Source organism: Amblyomma americanum, chromosome 2 (genome assembly GCF_052857255.1).
Source record: "Amblyomma americanum isolate KBUSLIRL-KWMA chromosome 2, ASM5285725v1, whole genome shotgun sequence".
In the NCBI taxonomy this organism is placed as follows: Eukaryota; Metazoa; Arthropoda; class Arachnida; order Ixodida; family Ixodidae; genus Amblyomma; species Amblyomma americanum.
Window position 1 is genome coordinate 186,842,809 of NC_135498.1, and position 15,817 is coordinate 186,858,625.

General features: G+C 47.1%; 1 protein-coding gene and 1 pseudogene across 1 annotated transcript in view; one reads left to right on the plus strand and one right to left on the minus strand.

Annotated features, from left to right (window-relative positions):
- Nucleotides 1-11,032, plus strand: part of LOC144120300 (uncharacterized) — a 31,183-nt gene extending 20,151 nt beyond the window's left edge. The window contains exon 2 of the mRNA XM_077652690.1: nucleotides 10,508-11,032. Coding sequence (XP_077508816.1) covers nucleotides 10,508-11,032 — 525 coding nt within the window. The remainder of the gene's footprint in view (nucleotides 1-10,507) is intronic.
- A 618-nt stretch (nucleotides 11,033-11,650) lies between these two features.
- On the minus strand, nucleotides 11,651-15,349 carry LOC144119375 (uncharacterized; annotated as a pseudogene).
- Between the last annotated feature and the right edge of the window lie 468 nt (nucleotides 15,350-15,817).

Here is a 15,817-nt window from a genome sequence, read left to right on the forward strand (position 1 = left end):
TACCAGCGGCAAAATATTTCTCAAGTTAATTCATTAAAAAATCTTTAAAATTAATATCATTCAAATGATGACAGCCTCACATGGCGCTCTCACATTGACCATGTTGCAGCGAAAGGGGCTCGTGCTGTGGGCATGTTGCGTAGATTAAGTAATACCCAGTCTGGAATGCGGAGAGATGCACTTATGCTGATTTATGTTTTGTATGTCCGACCAATTTTAGAATTTGGATATGTGCTATTCTCCGGTGCAGCTGCTTACAAAATTCACCCGCTCGTTCTTTTGGAGCGGGAAGCGCTTTGTTTGTGCCTTGGCCTCCCCAAATTTGTGGCCAATAACGTGCTTTATATTCAAGCCCGTATTCCTCCTTTATCATCTCGAATTCAATTCCTAACTATTCAGGCGTACCTAAGGATATATGAATCAGATTTACACCGCTCCTTGACTGTTTTTTGTTGCCAGCCGACTCCCTTCTTTGGAGTCCACTGGCCTAGATTTCACACCCCGCAGGTAGTTATGGTACAAAATTTGCTTGATCCTTTAAATGTTCTTTTGTATAACATCCTTCCGACAAAAAACAGTGGGTCCTCTATAGGAATTCTCTATTACGACAATTTCGTGATAAAAGCTAAGCATTTACCACTCCGCATTTTAAATGGATTCTTAGAAGACCATTTACAAAGCCTGCCTATTAGCTTAACGATAGCTACTGACGCCTCCCAATGTGATGAAAAGGCAGGGGCGGGAATATATTGCCCGCTTCTAGATTGATCTTTTTCTGTGCGGCTTCCCGACTGCACCCCAATTTTCCAAGCGGAGTTTCTGGCGGTTGTGCTTGGTCCTCGCAAACTAGAGCCATCTTTCTCAACAGTGGCTATCAGTACAGACTCTCTTTCTTTGTGTTCGTCCCTTGCTTCGGCTGTGGATTCGCCAATCTTGAACACCATCCATTCATTACTCCCTCCGCATTTGAGCCTTGTTCACCTGATATGGGTGCCAGGTCATAGCGGTGTGACAGCCAATGAAGTTGTGGACTGCCTGCAAAAGCGTCCCTCAATGGCCCCGTGCTGCCTATCGTTCCGGCTACAGCGTACATCACCGCAGCGAGGTTTCGAAGAAAGAATTTGTTAGGAATAACCACTGGATCTCTGTTAAGATCTGATGATTACCTGCACCTGAGGTATTCGTGGAGCAGGAAATCATGCGATTCACGGCAGGTTCAGGTATCTCTATCAAGGCTCCGCTGCCGGATCCCACCCTTAAATTTTTATTTGCACAGGTCTGGGTTGGCGCCTTATCCCGTCTGCGTATTCTGTGGTGAGCACGAAACCATAGATCATTTTTTGTTGTTTTGTCGCCGCTACACCATGATGAGAAGACGGTTTTTGGAGAAGTCATTACAACAGCTTGGCCTTTATTTGAGCAGCCCAGTCATATTGTCGTTTGGAGCCATCATACTTGGGTACAGCCACAGGTCTGTTTTTACCGCCGTCCAAAATTTTTTGATAGAATCAAATCGGCTACCTTGGTAACTTTTTTCAATAATATTTTTATTCTTACAATTATCATTATCGTTTAGCCACTCGGCTATAAACATCAGTGTCGATCTCCTGCGTGCGTTATGTATTTCCCGTTTCATTTCGCTGTTCCTTTTTGTTTACTTCTTCCTTCCTCAGCATCCATTTGATTTTCGCCGAGGAAATAATTATCTGAAACTTTCCGAAGGGTAGAGGCGGTACTCCTCCGCCGCGCCCAGACTGGCCAGCTTCTGTCGCCAGCAAAGCTCAACCTCATCAACCCGCACTCGTACCCGACCCCTCAATGCCCGGCATGCCCGGCCAGAGGCACGGCCGAACACCTTTTGTGGCGCTGCCCTGCTTTTGACGTGGTGCGGGAGCGAGCACTTCAGTCCCTGGGCGGACACCGACCTGGCACCTTGCAGGAATGGGTCGATCCACCATTACACATCGGATCATCGGACGCACTCCGGCTCTGGCGGGCTTTTCTCCTATACCTCAAGGAAGAAGAAGGGCCTGGCCGTTTCTTCGCAGAGCCGACCACAGGACCACCCCACTTCGAAGAAGAAGTGGAGACCGGCCCTCCTCCCCCTCCCCCACCTCCACCCCCATGAAGCCCCTCATTTCTGCCGCAAGGCTAGGCCTATTTTATGCAGAAATAAAGACGTATAAAAAAATTATCTGAAAAACTCTATGTGCCCCAATTTCTTGGCCAATACCCCTAGGTGGGCGTGTGCCATTGTGTGAGGGTAATAATAATAATAGTAACGTCGTCTAGATCGAAAGTGTGGCAGGGTAGAAACCTTTGGGTGTGCCACTGGTAATGGAAACCTGCGAAGCTAGAATCGCAGTCCGCAAGGCCAAAGGCTTTCTCCTTGCCGCACTTCGATTGGCAAAGTTTTCGCATAATTTCTGGTTGTAGTTTTGGAGGATTTTGAGAGAGGTTTTTTTAGATTCTTCCTTTCGAGCAGTTATTAATGGCAGTTTTAGAGTCGCCTAAACGGCTTCAGTTTTGAAGTCAGTCAAAGCTAGTGCTATGACCGCTTCCTCGGCAACGTCAGAGTGTTTGACTCTGACTGTAGCTATCGATATTGGTTCTCCCTTTTCTGTGGAGACCGCTATCGTGAATGCTTTGATATTGCCGGGGTATGCCACCGAAACAACATACGCCACATCCTGCCTTCCCTCGTATTTCTTCGCTAGTGCCTTGGCTCTAGCTATTCTCCCATCTTCGTGGTAGGAAGGATGGTAGAGGTTTGATGGTTATAGTCTTTCTGATTTTTCTGATGTTTGAGGGCAGTTTCTGCATGTCCTCCACCAGGGCTCCAGCGTTCTTGCCTATAGCCTTTAGTATTGCTCTGCCGGCAGTCATTCGGGTTATTCTGAGCTCTTGTGTCCTCCGGAGGGCGGCGACGAGCTCGCCCAAGGTGTTGTGTATTCCCAGCTGTAATAGTTTCTCGGTGGGCGTGTTTACTGGCAGCCAGATGGCTCCTTTATACGCTCGTCTAATATCAACCATCAACCTCTTGTGTTTTCCTCTTCGTTAATTCAAGGTATGGGAGTGCGTACGTAATTCTAATGACTACAAAGTCTTGGACTAGCTTGCACAGGTTACCTCTCCTTTACCTCTTTTCTCTTATTGACTATTCTTCTGATGAGCCTGATAGTTTGTGTCATGGCACGTCCTAATTTTTTGTGGTGATGTGATTACTGCGGTTTTCTTGCAGAAATGTGCCAAGGATTCGTAGAGTGCTCGTTCGTTTGACCGGTTCTCCTTGTACCAGGATATTCAGATTCGAGATGGAGTACTCAGTTGATTTTTTCCTCTTGGTATGTTACGCTTGACAAGTAGCCCGCATTTAGGTTGTGAGCATGTAAGACTCAAGGCTGCTACACAGTGTTCTAAGATGTCGACTGATGTTTGCAGGGTCTCTTCAATGTCGCGATCTCGCCCTTTGGTAGTTCATAAGGAGATGTCATGAGCATATAAAGTGGACCTGAGCTTCGGTACAGTTCTTAGTTTAGCCGGCAGGTCTAAAAAGGCCAGGTTGAAAAGGGTTAAACTAAGAATTACCAGGTTAGTATATACTTTTACGTATTCTCTTGGGTTTCTTATTCCTTTCAGGTAAGCCCCTGTGACACTCTTCATTCAGCGTGATCTATATATAGGGTTTCAAGCCTTGCGGACGTATTGCAAGCTGCAGCTCGCAAATACATGGCCGGGCCCAGGCTTGAAGCTGCGGGCCTGAGCCGTACTCGGACTTTGAGTCTCGGAATCTAAGCCCGTGCAGTGCTGTACAGATGCTACTGAATTCCGCGAATTTGAAGGGCAGTCCCGCGACCAGCAGCTCCGAGACCTTGATCAACGACTTGGAGCACGTCAGCTTCCAGACCTTCTGGAAGGCGACTAAGTCTGGATCACGTACAGACCTGGATATGAAATGGGAATGCTCAGGCGCCCGCAAGCGAGGCTAGATCCTGCATAGTTGGCACCGCGAAGGCACCTTGTGACGCAGTCGGATCAATATTGTTTTTTGCCGTCTGATACGTATAGAACAAGAGTAATCTAACGTTACCACTGCCCCAACGCTCCCAGAGATTAGAGCTTCTCCAGAAGAAGATACTTGCACATCGCGCACAGCCTGCACTCATGCATCACACCACCCCACGAGGATCGGATGTTGCGTCATAGCGCCGAGAAAATCGTCTTCTCTCTTAGGGTCGAGGATTGCTGTCAGAGATGCTGTAGGCAGTGGCTAAGCCGCAGCTAGTGGCTAACCACATCTAGTGGCTAAGCCGGAACGCAGTATGGCTGCACGCTAGTGTTACGCGTGGTGCAAGGCTCGATCTGGCGTGTGTCGCGACTCGGGTTCGCGCAATATAGTGTTCGACCGCCTTGCTCACAGATTACAAAACCAGCTCTCAATAGTGATCACCCTATCGGGGACAAAAGTGGTATGCTCCACGCAGCGGGAGCCGGGGCAACGGAAAACAGCATCGTAACGCCATCTAAAGCGCGAAACATTAAAACGAGTCAAGCGACATGCCTACAGATAATCAAGGGCTCCAATTGGCAGTCTCGATCCCGGATGTCGCCTGTAGACGCGTTACAATACACATTTCCATCGCCCCGGCTCCCGCTGAGTGGAGTATACCACTTTTGTCCCCGATAGAGCGTGCTTCATGCTAGTTTCGTCAACAGGTGAGCGCGGGATCGAAAAAAGACACACCCAAACACCTCTCGTCAAAATATCCTGTATGACTGGATGGCGCGGCCAAGACCTACTAAGTACAGGCCTGCACAGATGGCACTGCTCCAGCGGGCACGTCCTAGTTCATGCCTTTTGTCGCTAGGATAGAAACACTACCGGCGGTGTGGCGGTGCGGGAAAATGGCCTCCTCCATTGTTTTATTCCAAAGACGGTTTTATGGTTTGTTCATGTGATCGTCATTAATTTATCTATGCTAGGTGCAATAATGACAACGAAATGAAAGGGTGCAGAAGGAGAGACGCTTTTTTTCCTCTCGAAGAGTGGAAACAATGGTCATTATTGCTGCTTTCATTCCTTATATTGAGACAGCAGACAAATAGAAAGTAAATGTGCTTAAAAAGCACGCATGAAGTAGCAGACGATGATGATGATCATAGCAGACGAACAGGGCCTCCGAGCGCCCTCAACGGCCAAAAAGCTAACGAAAGTTGGCCACGCTGCTCCATAGGAGCCCGCCATATGTGCAAGTGTGTGGTTCAGTAGGTCTCGGGCGCGGTATCCTGCACGCCTGCGCAGTAATGCCTGCGCGGTAGCAGTTATGCGAAAGCTGCCAGCGGCGACGTGGCACATAAGTCGCGTAAAGGGAGAGCAATGGATGCAACCAGCCACTTATTGTAACCCTCCCAAACCAAACGCGGTCATGTCATACAGCGGTGGCCAAGTGGTTGAGCATCCGCCTCGCATACGGGAGGTGCGGGGTTCGATGCCTAGTGCCGCTGGGTACCCACTGGTGGTACAATGGGCACAAGCTTTCCCCTGGCCTGGTGCTCGACTTATATCGAGTGAAATGCTTGGGAAATAGGTCTTTTACCCCCATTGAGTACTCGAAAATACCTTGTGCCATGGTTCTCTGTGAATGCATAGATTACCTTGCGCCATAAAAATCTTCAGTCATCATCACCATCATCACTCATGCGTGATAAAAGCATTCAAAGCAGATACAACAATTTTTAAATGACATTGACGGGACAGCTAGTTCTGGTGATCCGCGTTACCACGGCTGTAATCGCCGCTAATTTTGCAACAACAGCTGTTAAGGACATGGTTCCCGTTTGTACGGTGTCGTTGGCGTTGTAATAAGGCAGGTGCAACACGCCACGCTGATTATTCAGAATTCAGTGACGTCCCGCATGACATCATGACAAAGCGCCCTGGTGATTGGTCAGAATACAGTAAAGCCGCTCACGATATCATGACAGTGCTCCACGCTGATTGGACCGAACACAAGGCAAAACTCTTGACGTGAGCTCTCCCTTTCTCATTCTTCCCTCTCTCCCTCGCTGCGTCTGTCACGCCGGACGGCGGTCTTAAACGGATTGATATGGATCGATGAAAAATCGACCGTGTGAGACGCAAGGCTGCGTGCGTGACGCGCTGTCTAATGTTACGCACATCTGTTACGCACATTTCCACCTCCATGCCCCATGCATATGACGGATTAGTGCCCCCAGCTGTAGCGTGTGCGTCTTCCATGCAGCTCCTAAGCGACAGGTACATACCTGTGTGCACGTTAAGAGCTTCTGTATAATTTGTACCAGCCTGTTAAGTCCTAAGCGGCGCCTTGAAACGCCCGTGTATACTTGAACACGTATTTTCAGCAGCGTATTCCGACACCCAGCAAAAGGCACCCCTACACAGTTTCCAAACACTCCGACCGGCATCAGCATATCCTACCACTGCAGTAGTCGCTGAAATTCGCATTACCCACAAGGGGTAAACACCCTGTCAATATTTTCGCTCAACTTTTCTTGCGCAGTTTCTAAAATGCATCCTGTATCGCATCACAAAGCTGACCCATCCCCATGACGCAGTTTGAAGACGCTTATATTAAATAAAGAATTATAAAGAATTATTATAAAAGAAAGAAAACCCACACTCAATGGAGCCGTATCAGCTAAGCGAGCATCCCCATCTCATCAAAAGGGAGGCTTGGTTCCGGTAATTTCTTTATACGTTATGAGAGGGTCTTTATTCCCACTCAGGGGCACTTCCAGATCAGCTCGGATATGTAATTCTGGAGCGAAGCTGTGAGCAGCCTCATTCCCCGGAATGCCCTCATGAGCAGGAACCCATATGAGGGAGACCTCTCTGCTTGAAGGGTATCTTCTTAGTAATTTGGCGGCTTGACTGGAGACCACCCCCTTACAAAAGTTGTGAACAGCTGCCTTACTGCCAGACAAGATGATCTTGGCTTTGGTACTGACGCACGCTAGTGCAATAGCAACCTCCCCTGCCACTAACGCATTCCTAGTGTTAATCGATGCTAGAGTCACTTGTCACTTTCTCCCCATTCCCATCAACGGCGGCAATGACGGAGGCGCCATCGGACCCGCAGGCTGCGTCCCAGAAGACTGTTACCCGGCGGGTCCCGGGCAAGATTGTTCATTATTGTTCGAGCTCTATGTCTTCTCCTTTCTTTACCGTGCTCCGGGTGCATGTTCTTAGATATATTGACAATTTTGAGATGCTTCCGTATGTCTATGGGGATTAGCTCTGCAGTATACGGGGGATTCCTCTCGCTCTCCCCTAGGTCATTGAGGATCTGCCTGCCTGCTATTGAGGAGCTAAGCCTCCAAATTTGCGCTTCACTTACTGCCCTGGTGATCTCCTCACAAGTATTGTGTACTCCCATACCAAGCAGTTTCTCCGCTGAGGAGTTAGGTGGGATGCCGAGAGCTCTTTTGTATGCATTTCGTATTAACTTGTAGATTTTCTCCTCCTCTTGCTGACTAAGATTCAGAAATGGAGTCGCGTATGCAATCCTACTCACTATGAATGCTCGTACTAATCTTAGGAGACAGTGCTCTCGTAGGCCTTTGTTTCTGAGGGAGATCCGCCTAAAGATACCCATAGCTTGGGCGACATACGTGCTAAGATTCTTGATAGCGCTTGTGTTACGTCCGTTCGTCTGGAGAAAGTATCTTAGGACTCTTATAGTGTCAACCCTAGGTACTAACCTACCCCCAACGACAACCTCTATCGGGCCGTATAGGTGAGGGAAGCGAGTCTCTTTCTTCATCTGGTCTTTGGTATTAAGAGAGAAGAGCTCAGATTTTTGACGAAAGCCCTCTCTCCAGAGCATAGTTTTCAACTACCCCTGCCGCTGCCTGCAGTCGGTATGAGATGTCAGCGTTCGTTCCCCCTGCTGTCCATATGGTTATATCAACGGCATAAATGCCGTGCTTTGGCCCCTCAATTTTATTTAGCCTGTGGGACAGTCCTCTCCTGCCAAAATTGAAGAGCATTAGAGAGAGGACTGAACCTTGAGGGGTCCACTTATTGCCGAGACCAATCTGCTTTGAGGAGAGCCCTACAAAGCTTATAGTGGTCTATAGATTCCTTAAGAATCTTTTGACATAGTTAAAGCACTTGATGCCTACTCCGGCCTCACTGAGGCCTTCAAGGACCGCTCTATATATGCTCCACATTATGGAGGGCTTTTGTAAGATCCAGCCCCAAGATTTCCCTGCCCCCTTTAGTTTCGTCGGAATCATCATGCATATCATGTTTAAGCCTTAACATAACGTCCTGTGCGCTAAGACGCGGTCTATAACCTACCATTTCAATAGGCCAGTATCCCTCGCTCTCCATGTAGCGCGAGACTCTTGTCTGCACCACTTTTTCCATGAGCTTGCCCAAGCAAGACGCCAGAGAGATGGCTCGCATGTTGCCCAGATCAAGACTTCTGCCTGCCTTAGGGATAAGTACTAATTTATAGACTTTCCATTCCTCCGGTAAGTCCTCCCCGTCCCAAATCTTGCCCATTAACTCAGTTAGAAAAGAGATAGAATTATCACCCAAGTTCTTCAGAGCGGTGTTGGTGACCCTGTCAGGACCTGGAGTCGATTTTATGCGAAGCGTAATAGGGACACTACTTAGCTCAACCATAGCCCAGCCTGGCGCGGCCGCGACCACCATTGACGTCATAGCCTAACTCCTGCTCCTCCCGCTAGGGGCGCTGCAGCCGAGCACGTGGTCTGACGTCACGCCAGCAGAGGAGAGACGGGGCTCAACTCGCGCGGTCGCCGCGCGGCCGCGACCACCGAGGCTAACTCCCGCTCCTCCCGCTAGGGGCGCTGCAGCCGAGCACGTGGTCTGACGTCACCCCAGCTGTGGAGAAACGGGGCTTAACTCGCGCGGTCGCCGCGGGCTGCGACCACCAATGCTAACTCCCGCTCCTCCAGGAGATTGCTAAACAACAAAGAGACTAGCCTGACTTACGGGCAGGCGATACCGAATCCCTTTCACAAATATATTATGCTTCGCATCCTAGGCTTAACCTTAGCTAAGCCAGGCCATTTTTTTTTCAGGTCCTGTAACGCGGTCCACACCTTTGTAACCTCGAACGAAGAATCAATGCTTCTATTTTCCCCGCCCTCATATTCCGGATTGTGGATGGAGAGCCTGGGTCTTGACAAACATAGGTTTTGCGAATCTTATCTAGCAGGTCCTCATTACTCCCTTTAAAGTAATGCTTGATTTTGGTTTGATTTAGCCTAGTATCCCTCTTGGATTTGGTTGGATTAATCATATACCTGAGAATGGCCCAGGTTTTGGATAGACTCATATTAGATCCAAGTTCATCACACATCTCCATCCAGTTACTTTTGCACAGATCAGTGGCATGCTTTCGGTTGGTCTCTCAATTTCTCTCCTAATATTGCGATTCCATGGTTTGCTTTTCAGTTCCCTTTCCAGATCCGCTTTCTTGCTCAGTAGATTTGCTAGTTGACTGTCCAGTCGGGCACCGCTAGGGTGTCTTGAATAGTATCTGTTGCTTCCCTTAGGTCTTTATTTCGTGCCCTCTGCCATTCCTTGAGAGTAGGCCAAGCTTTAACTTCCAGGGATTGCCTAATTTCTCGGAATTTATCCCAGTCAATGATTTTTCTGCTGATTTTGGGAGCCCTTCGGTTGAAGACAATGGTGATCTCCAGCACATAATGTAATGATCACTCCCGAAGTTCTCTCCAGTGTTCCCCCATTCTACATTACCACATCTATGTGTTAGAGTAAGATCTGGTCACGTGCCATTATTTATGCTGTTCCCAGATCTAGTGGGAGCCGTCGGGTCCGTTAAGATAGACATTCCATTGATTAGGATGGCCTCTTGGAGTCTTTTTTCTTTGGTGCAGGCAGTGTTATAGCCCAATTCCGAATGCTTTGCATCAAAATCCCCGCATATGAGCAGCTTGCTATTTCCTGCAATTTTAAGTGCCTTTTTGAAGAGGGGGGAGAAAGATGCCTCCCTCTGCCTAGGGGAGCTATAGATGTTAAGTACAAAAAGGGTTCTCCCTTTCCTGGTTGCCGGAGTGGATTTCAGTTAGAACGGCCTCTATCTCCCCATCCATAGATGTTGCGTGACAGCAGTATTAAGCATGACCAGAGTGGCAACTCTGGCTTTCACCCTTTTTGGAACTCGGGAAGCACCTGTAGCCTTTGAGACCAGCCTTTTGCGTGTTAGTCTCCTGGAGAGCTATCACTAATAGGGGAGCTGCATGTGAAGTAAGGATTTATTGCAAGACCTCGCTCTTGCCCGGGTATCCCCGACAGTTCCACTGCCAGACGATGCAGCCGGAATCTTTCCCGCTCTTATTTCTGTTCGCCCTTGTGTCTACCCCTAGCTGCTCCAATGACACCCTCCTCGTGAAGCGTGCGCATGAGCTAGCCTAGGCTTTCCTCAATACTTAGTATTTTAGTTTACAAATTTTCTTGACGCGGCAGGTGCCACTAGAAATAGAAATAGGGCGGCCAAAAGACCTCACCTCACGGCTGCTAACATACAGCCATTACAAACGTACCTACACTGCAAAGGTGCTGGTGAGCGAGACTCCAGGTGGTCTAATTTGCTATATAAGCCCCGCATATGATGGGAAAGCATCGGATACATATATCACAAAACACTGCAAAGTGCTCGACAAGTGTATGCCACATGTCGACAGCGTCATGGTCGAGAAAGCATTTCTTATCAGGGAACTCTGCAGAGAAAAAAATGTCAAAATGATCACACCTCCCTTTCTTATGGAAAAACAGCTCACAACAGAGGAGGCAAAGAATAATCAGTCGATCGCAAGTGCTCGTGTGCATGTAGAAAGAGCCATTCAAAGAATGAAACTCTTTCGTATTTTGAGAAATAGGTTCGATCTCGACCTTCTGCCATACATAGACAACATTCTCGTAGTAATTGCTGGCACAGTGAACCTATCGAAGCCTTTGTTTAAGGATAACAAGTTCCTCTTCCGCTCGTAGGTCAGTGGGTTTGAGTGTACGGAGTAAACAGATCAGTGTGGTATGTTTCATGTGTGTTGTAAAATATGTATTACTGTCATATCATCTTCATTTGTAACATTCAGAACAGTATGTAATCAGCAAATACTTCACTCCCTGAGTTTATTGTTTCTTCAAAACACAGTTATATCACAGATCCACAGTAGAGAGGGGCAGGAAGATTGGATTCTTGACAACACATAACAAAGTGAACAGGAATTGAAGGGGAGCTTCAGTACGCTACCCAATGATTTCACAAGACGTCTTCGTTTCCACAGGTCCTCTTGTCAAAACATTGGCTAGCCGACAGAGGCTTGCCCTCAACTCTTGCTCACTTTGTTTTGTGTTATATCACAGATGTATCACAAAGTGTGTATCACATTTGTATGATAAAAAAAGCGCTGAATAGCAAAAAACAGCTGGCAGGTGTATTACAGGTACAAAACGCTTGACTTCTATATTTCTTATTCGCACATAACACTTTCTGCAAAAAATGTAACAAAAGGTAATTATCCTCAGGACATCTTTCAATAAATGCTTAGAGTAGGTCCTAATCTGTACCTACAGACTTTGTTTCGGCCAGCAGAATGGGAAGCCTTATCACACACACAGAATATGTGGGAGCACATACTCTGAAAAAATAGGCGGAAAGCTCAACCACGTCCCTGAAATACTCCTCATCGAATGACACTGGTATGCACATGTTCTTTATATCATTCAAAAAGACAAATAGCTCCCCTTCCTTAAGTCCTGCCAAGCCCATTTGCACTTGTATCTGGCAAAAGTACGTGCTTGCACGGTTCAGCTTTTCAATTGTTGCTTTGTCATTCTTCTTGGTGATCTCCATTACAAATTTTCCCAAGGACTCTGGGCACTTAACTTTAAGCACATGCTTGGGGCAGCACTGGCACTGTACTAGTCCATCTGGACTTGCACCAATGTATGGTCATCCATCCATAACAATAAGTCCACACTGTGTCCCAATCAAATCCTTGTGTTTCGATTGCTGCTGTTGGGTATAGCACTTCTTTGCGCTTTCTTCCAACATGCTGCCACGACGCATTGCTGCTGTGCAGGCGTTCGTTTGTCGCATGCCCTTTTTTAGTAAAGGTCTCAGGTCATGTGGTCCCATCTTTGTCCGTAGTGTCTTCACCCTTGTGAAGACACTGTAGGCAATGCAGGCAGTAATCATGCCAACCCTGTGCTGCCACCAGAGGCCAGATATTGCTTGGTGTCGTGTCGACTGTTCAATTGCAGCAATATCTTCGCAACTTCCTGCATTGTTTAAGTGTTCGAGCAGCTTTTGCAGGTCACAGTTCCCAAGCAACCGTCTCAGCTCGTGAAGGGTACCCATCAGAGTGATGTCTCTAGGTTCAGGCTCACATCGGTCGGAATTTTCACCACAGTCTGCTACTGCTGCAGGGAAAGCAGACCACACAAATTTAGAGGTGTACATTGTCTCAGGTTTACTGGCTCTAAAAGGCATGACAAGTGAAACGGCGCCAACAGAACAATGAATACATATGAGACGCATATGGACATGCTGGAAAATTGCTGGTATTTTGTGCCTAGTACCCATAGTATAATACATGACCTTATAGTAAGGCAGACGAATATTGTTGGACGCTCATAAGTACATGAGGTACAACTTTCCGAGTGCAGAGTGACAGATACCAAAGGCTAAATCCCCTAGACAGCCTCAGAGCTATAGGCATTTAAGGGTGGCCGAGTATCCTCATAGGCCACCTACTGAAACTTCAGTGACCCTGAATCGCAGCATGCTGGATAGCTTGGTTGTTCCCAAAATGTGTCGTCATATCTCAACAACCAGTACTGCAGTGTCACTACTTCATGCTCCTTGTTAAAAACACTACATGAGCAGTCACACTAAAATGGTCCAACTGCAATGTAGGCAGTTGTACACAAGAGTACCTTGCTGTCATGCAAAGGTCCCAATTCCATTCATTAGGTGAAGTCCACATTTACTTTAATCATGTAGGAGACGTTCTACTGCTGACAGTGTTGCACATCAGAAAATATAACATACCATGCTGCGACCAGATCAAGCCGCAGCCTTCTTTTTCTCAGCTGTAGCACAAATAAATTTGGATGTAGCAAAGTAACATGGGATTAACTACTATGTAGATGATTGAATGCCAGCATAATGGTATTATGTACTGCAACCTTTGACTGCACGGATTCATTTCATATAAATAGGCTCAGCTGCTATGTATACTGCACTGATATGGCCAGCCAATATCTAAAATAAGCTTTCATTGATACCTATTTGAGTGGCGCTCTCCGAATGCATTTTTGCTGCAGATTGATTCCCAAATTCTTGAGGAGCCGTCCAAGGATATTACCTTCAGGTTGAGCAGGCTCTTTGATCTTTGCCTGAGAAACAAGAAGAAATTGATATAAAGGTCCAGGCTGAAAAATGTGCACTTGATGAAAACACACAATTTGGCATTTAGCCAGCCACGTCTCACCATTTGCATTTCATCTCTTTGAGAGTCATCATGAAGTGATACATAAGAAAGCTACGTTTCAGTAAATAAAAGAGTACCAACTTATATTTAGAGTCAAACACCGTGTATCTGAAGCACTCTTATAAAACGGAGGTGTGACACCTGATATGCCCGAAAGTTATCACATGGTACTTGTGACGCTGGTTTTTACTGTTAGTAAAAAAGAGAATAATGTGTTCTTGTACCCGTTGTGGAGAATGAACATAGCAATTAGACCGCTGTGAGAGCTTTTAGTGCAGGAGCAGTAAGCAAATCGCTGAATTTATATACCAAAAATTTCACTACTCTAACATAATGCACCAGTCAGCAGTGGCCTTCCTTTCAGGGCCACATTCTGACATTTCAATCTCATTGTTTTTTTTACTGCAAGTAATGTTCTAAAAGCAGAATTATTCACACACCTTTTTTGTGCATGGAAGGTCAACTATAGCCCTTGGTTCATACTTCTGCTTTATTCGGTCCTTCTGCGCTTTGCCCCACTTCTCTGGCTGATCAGCCGGTGACAGTCTGTCAAAAGTTCTTGCTCCATTAATATGTAGCAGAGAAACCACAATGTGCTTACATTTGTAGTTTCTGTAAAATAAATTCCAGAACAGCACTTGAAGACATTCGAGTTACCTCAGTCTTAACACCTATTGTATCAATTAAAAAAGGTCCTTAAATGCGAATTTGATACTATCATTATTAATTAGAGTGTCAGAAACTTGAAGTGAAGAAACTCTTAAAGAATGTTTTGAGCTTTCCCCACAGCCAAGTTCTATGCATAAAAAAAGTTACTCAGCGCAGGATGCTGTCATTTTTGGCTATTGTCTCCCAGATATTAAATTTACTGTACTCCGTACATTTACAATTTGAGCCGACAGTCGAGCGGAAACAGATCATACCGCCTTGCAGGAGCAGGTGGCTCGATCAACCTCCGAGTTGCACACGGTGATCTTAACTTCATGTGGGGCATTGTTGAGTGCAGTCGTTTGTAAAACAAACGCCAGGAAATTGAAACGACCATTTTCAGCTGCTTCGCTGGAGCACTCAACTACAGGTCCTGCATAGTACACGTCCTCTGCTTCGATGAGGCAGCGACTGGTCTCGCACGCCTTGTCCACATAGCAGTTGATGCTGCTCAGTGGCAGGGCGACTGCAAAGAGAAACGTTCGAAAGTTGGTATATAATCCCCGAGACAGCGTTGCGGTTACGTCGCAGCACGCAGAGGCGAAACGAATGCCGGAGAGGCTGATCATTCTACGGAAGCAACGATAAAAACACGATCATGCATGTACGTACGTTGCCGTTAGTAAATTACGTGTAATTGTACTGCGCACAAGCTTCTGACTACACTCAAAAATGCGCGTCAAGCAAGGCTAATCTTGCAGCTTTAATCGATAGCCTACTTTCAATAGAAATCCGCGATCCGCGCGCATCACGTGCCACCGCGCCAAACGCACCTCACAACAACATCGCTCACAACAACATTCACGACCCTACATCAACATCAAACAATCTTATATTGCGTCGTAAACCGACCAACCGCACATCTGCCGTATGTCCGTAACTCGAATAAACAAAACGCACATAGAAGACAACCGGCATTGCTGAAGGCAGAGAGTCATTTCCGAAGCAAAAGGCATAGCAGGCGCCCGTCGCGGCGACCGCTCGAGCGCACGTGCGTTCGCCGCGATGTACTCCGTTTTTTAACCTTTGAACGCGGCAGTGATCGTGATTCAGCGTAGTTTTGCTTACCTGAGATTCTATCGCCACTGTCTTCGTTGTTCATTAGTCTTCAGTGACGGACAACAAAACGTTGAAGCGAACCTGAACGTACTAGCAGCCGGGGCAGTCGACACAGGCGCACGGGAGTCCTTGCCGTGACGTCACGTCGGCTGGCCGTGAGGGGGCGCCACTCAAACTTCTCGGGGCTAGTAGTGAGCAAAATGGTATTGGATGGTAAAGCTCCTAGTGGATGAATACTTTTAATTAGGATTAGCATGATGTACAGGTGCAGTCAAAAGTAATTGGAAGGCGTGAGAGCGTGGCAAACTGAGTCGCAGCGATTTCTAACGCCGGCTATGGGAACTGATTAGCTCGGTAGCCAGCAAGCATGCAGCGCGTGCTATCAGCCGATCCTTATCCGGAGCGTACGGCCATGACTTTGGCGGCTCGAACGGATACTTGTTGCTTTTCAAATGCGACCTCAAGGATTTATGTGGCACTACCTGCGATGTGTTTTAAGAGCGATTCGCAC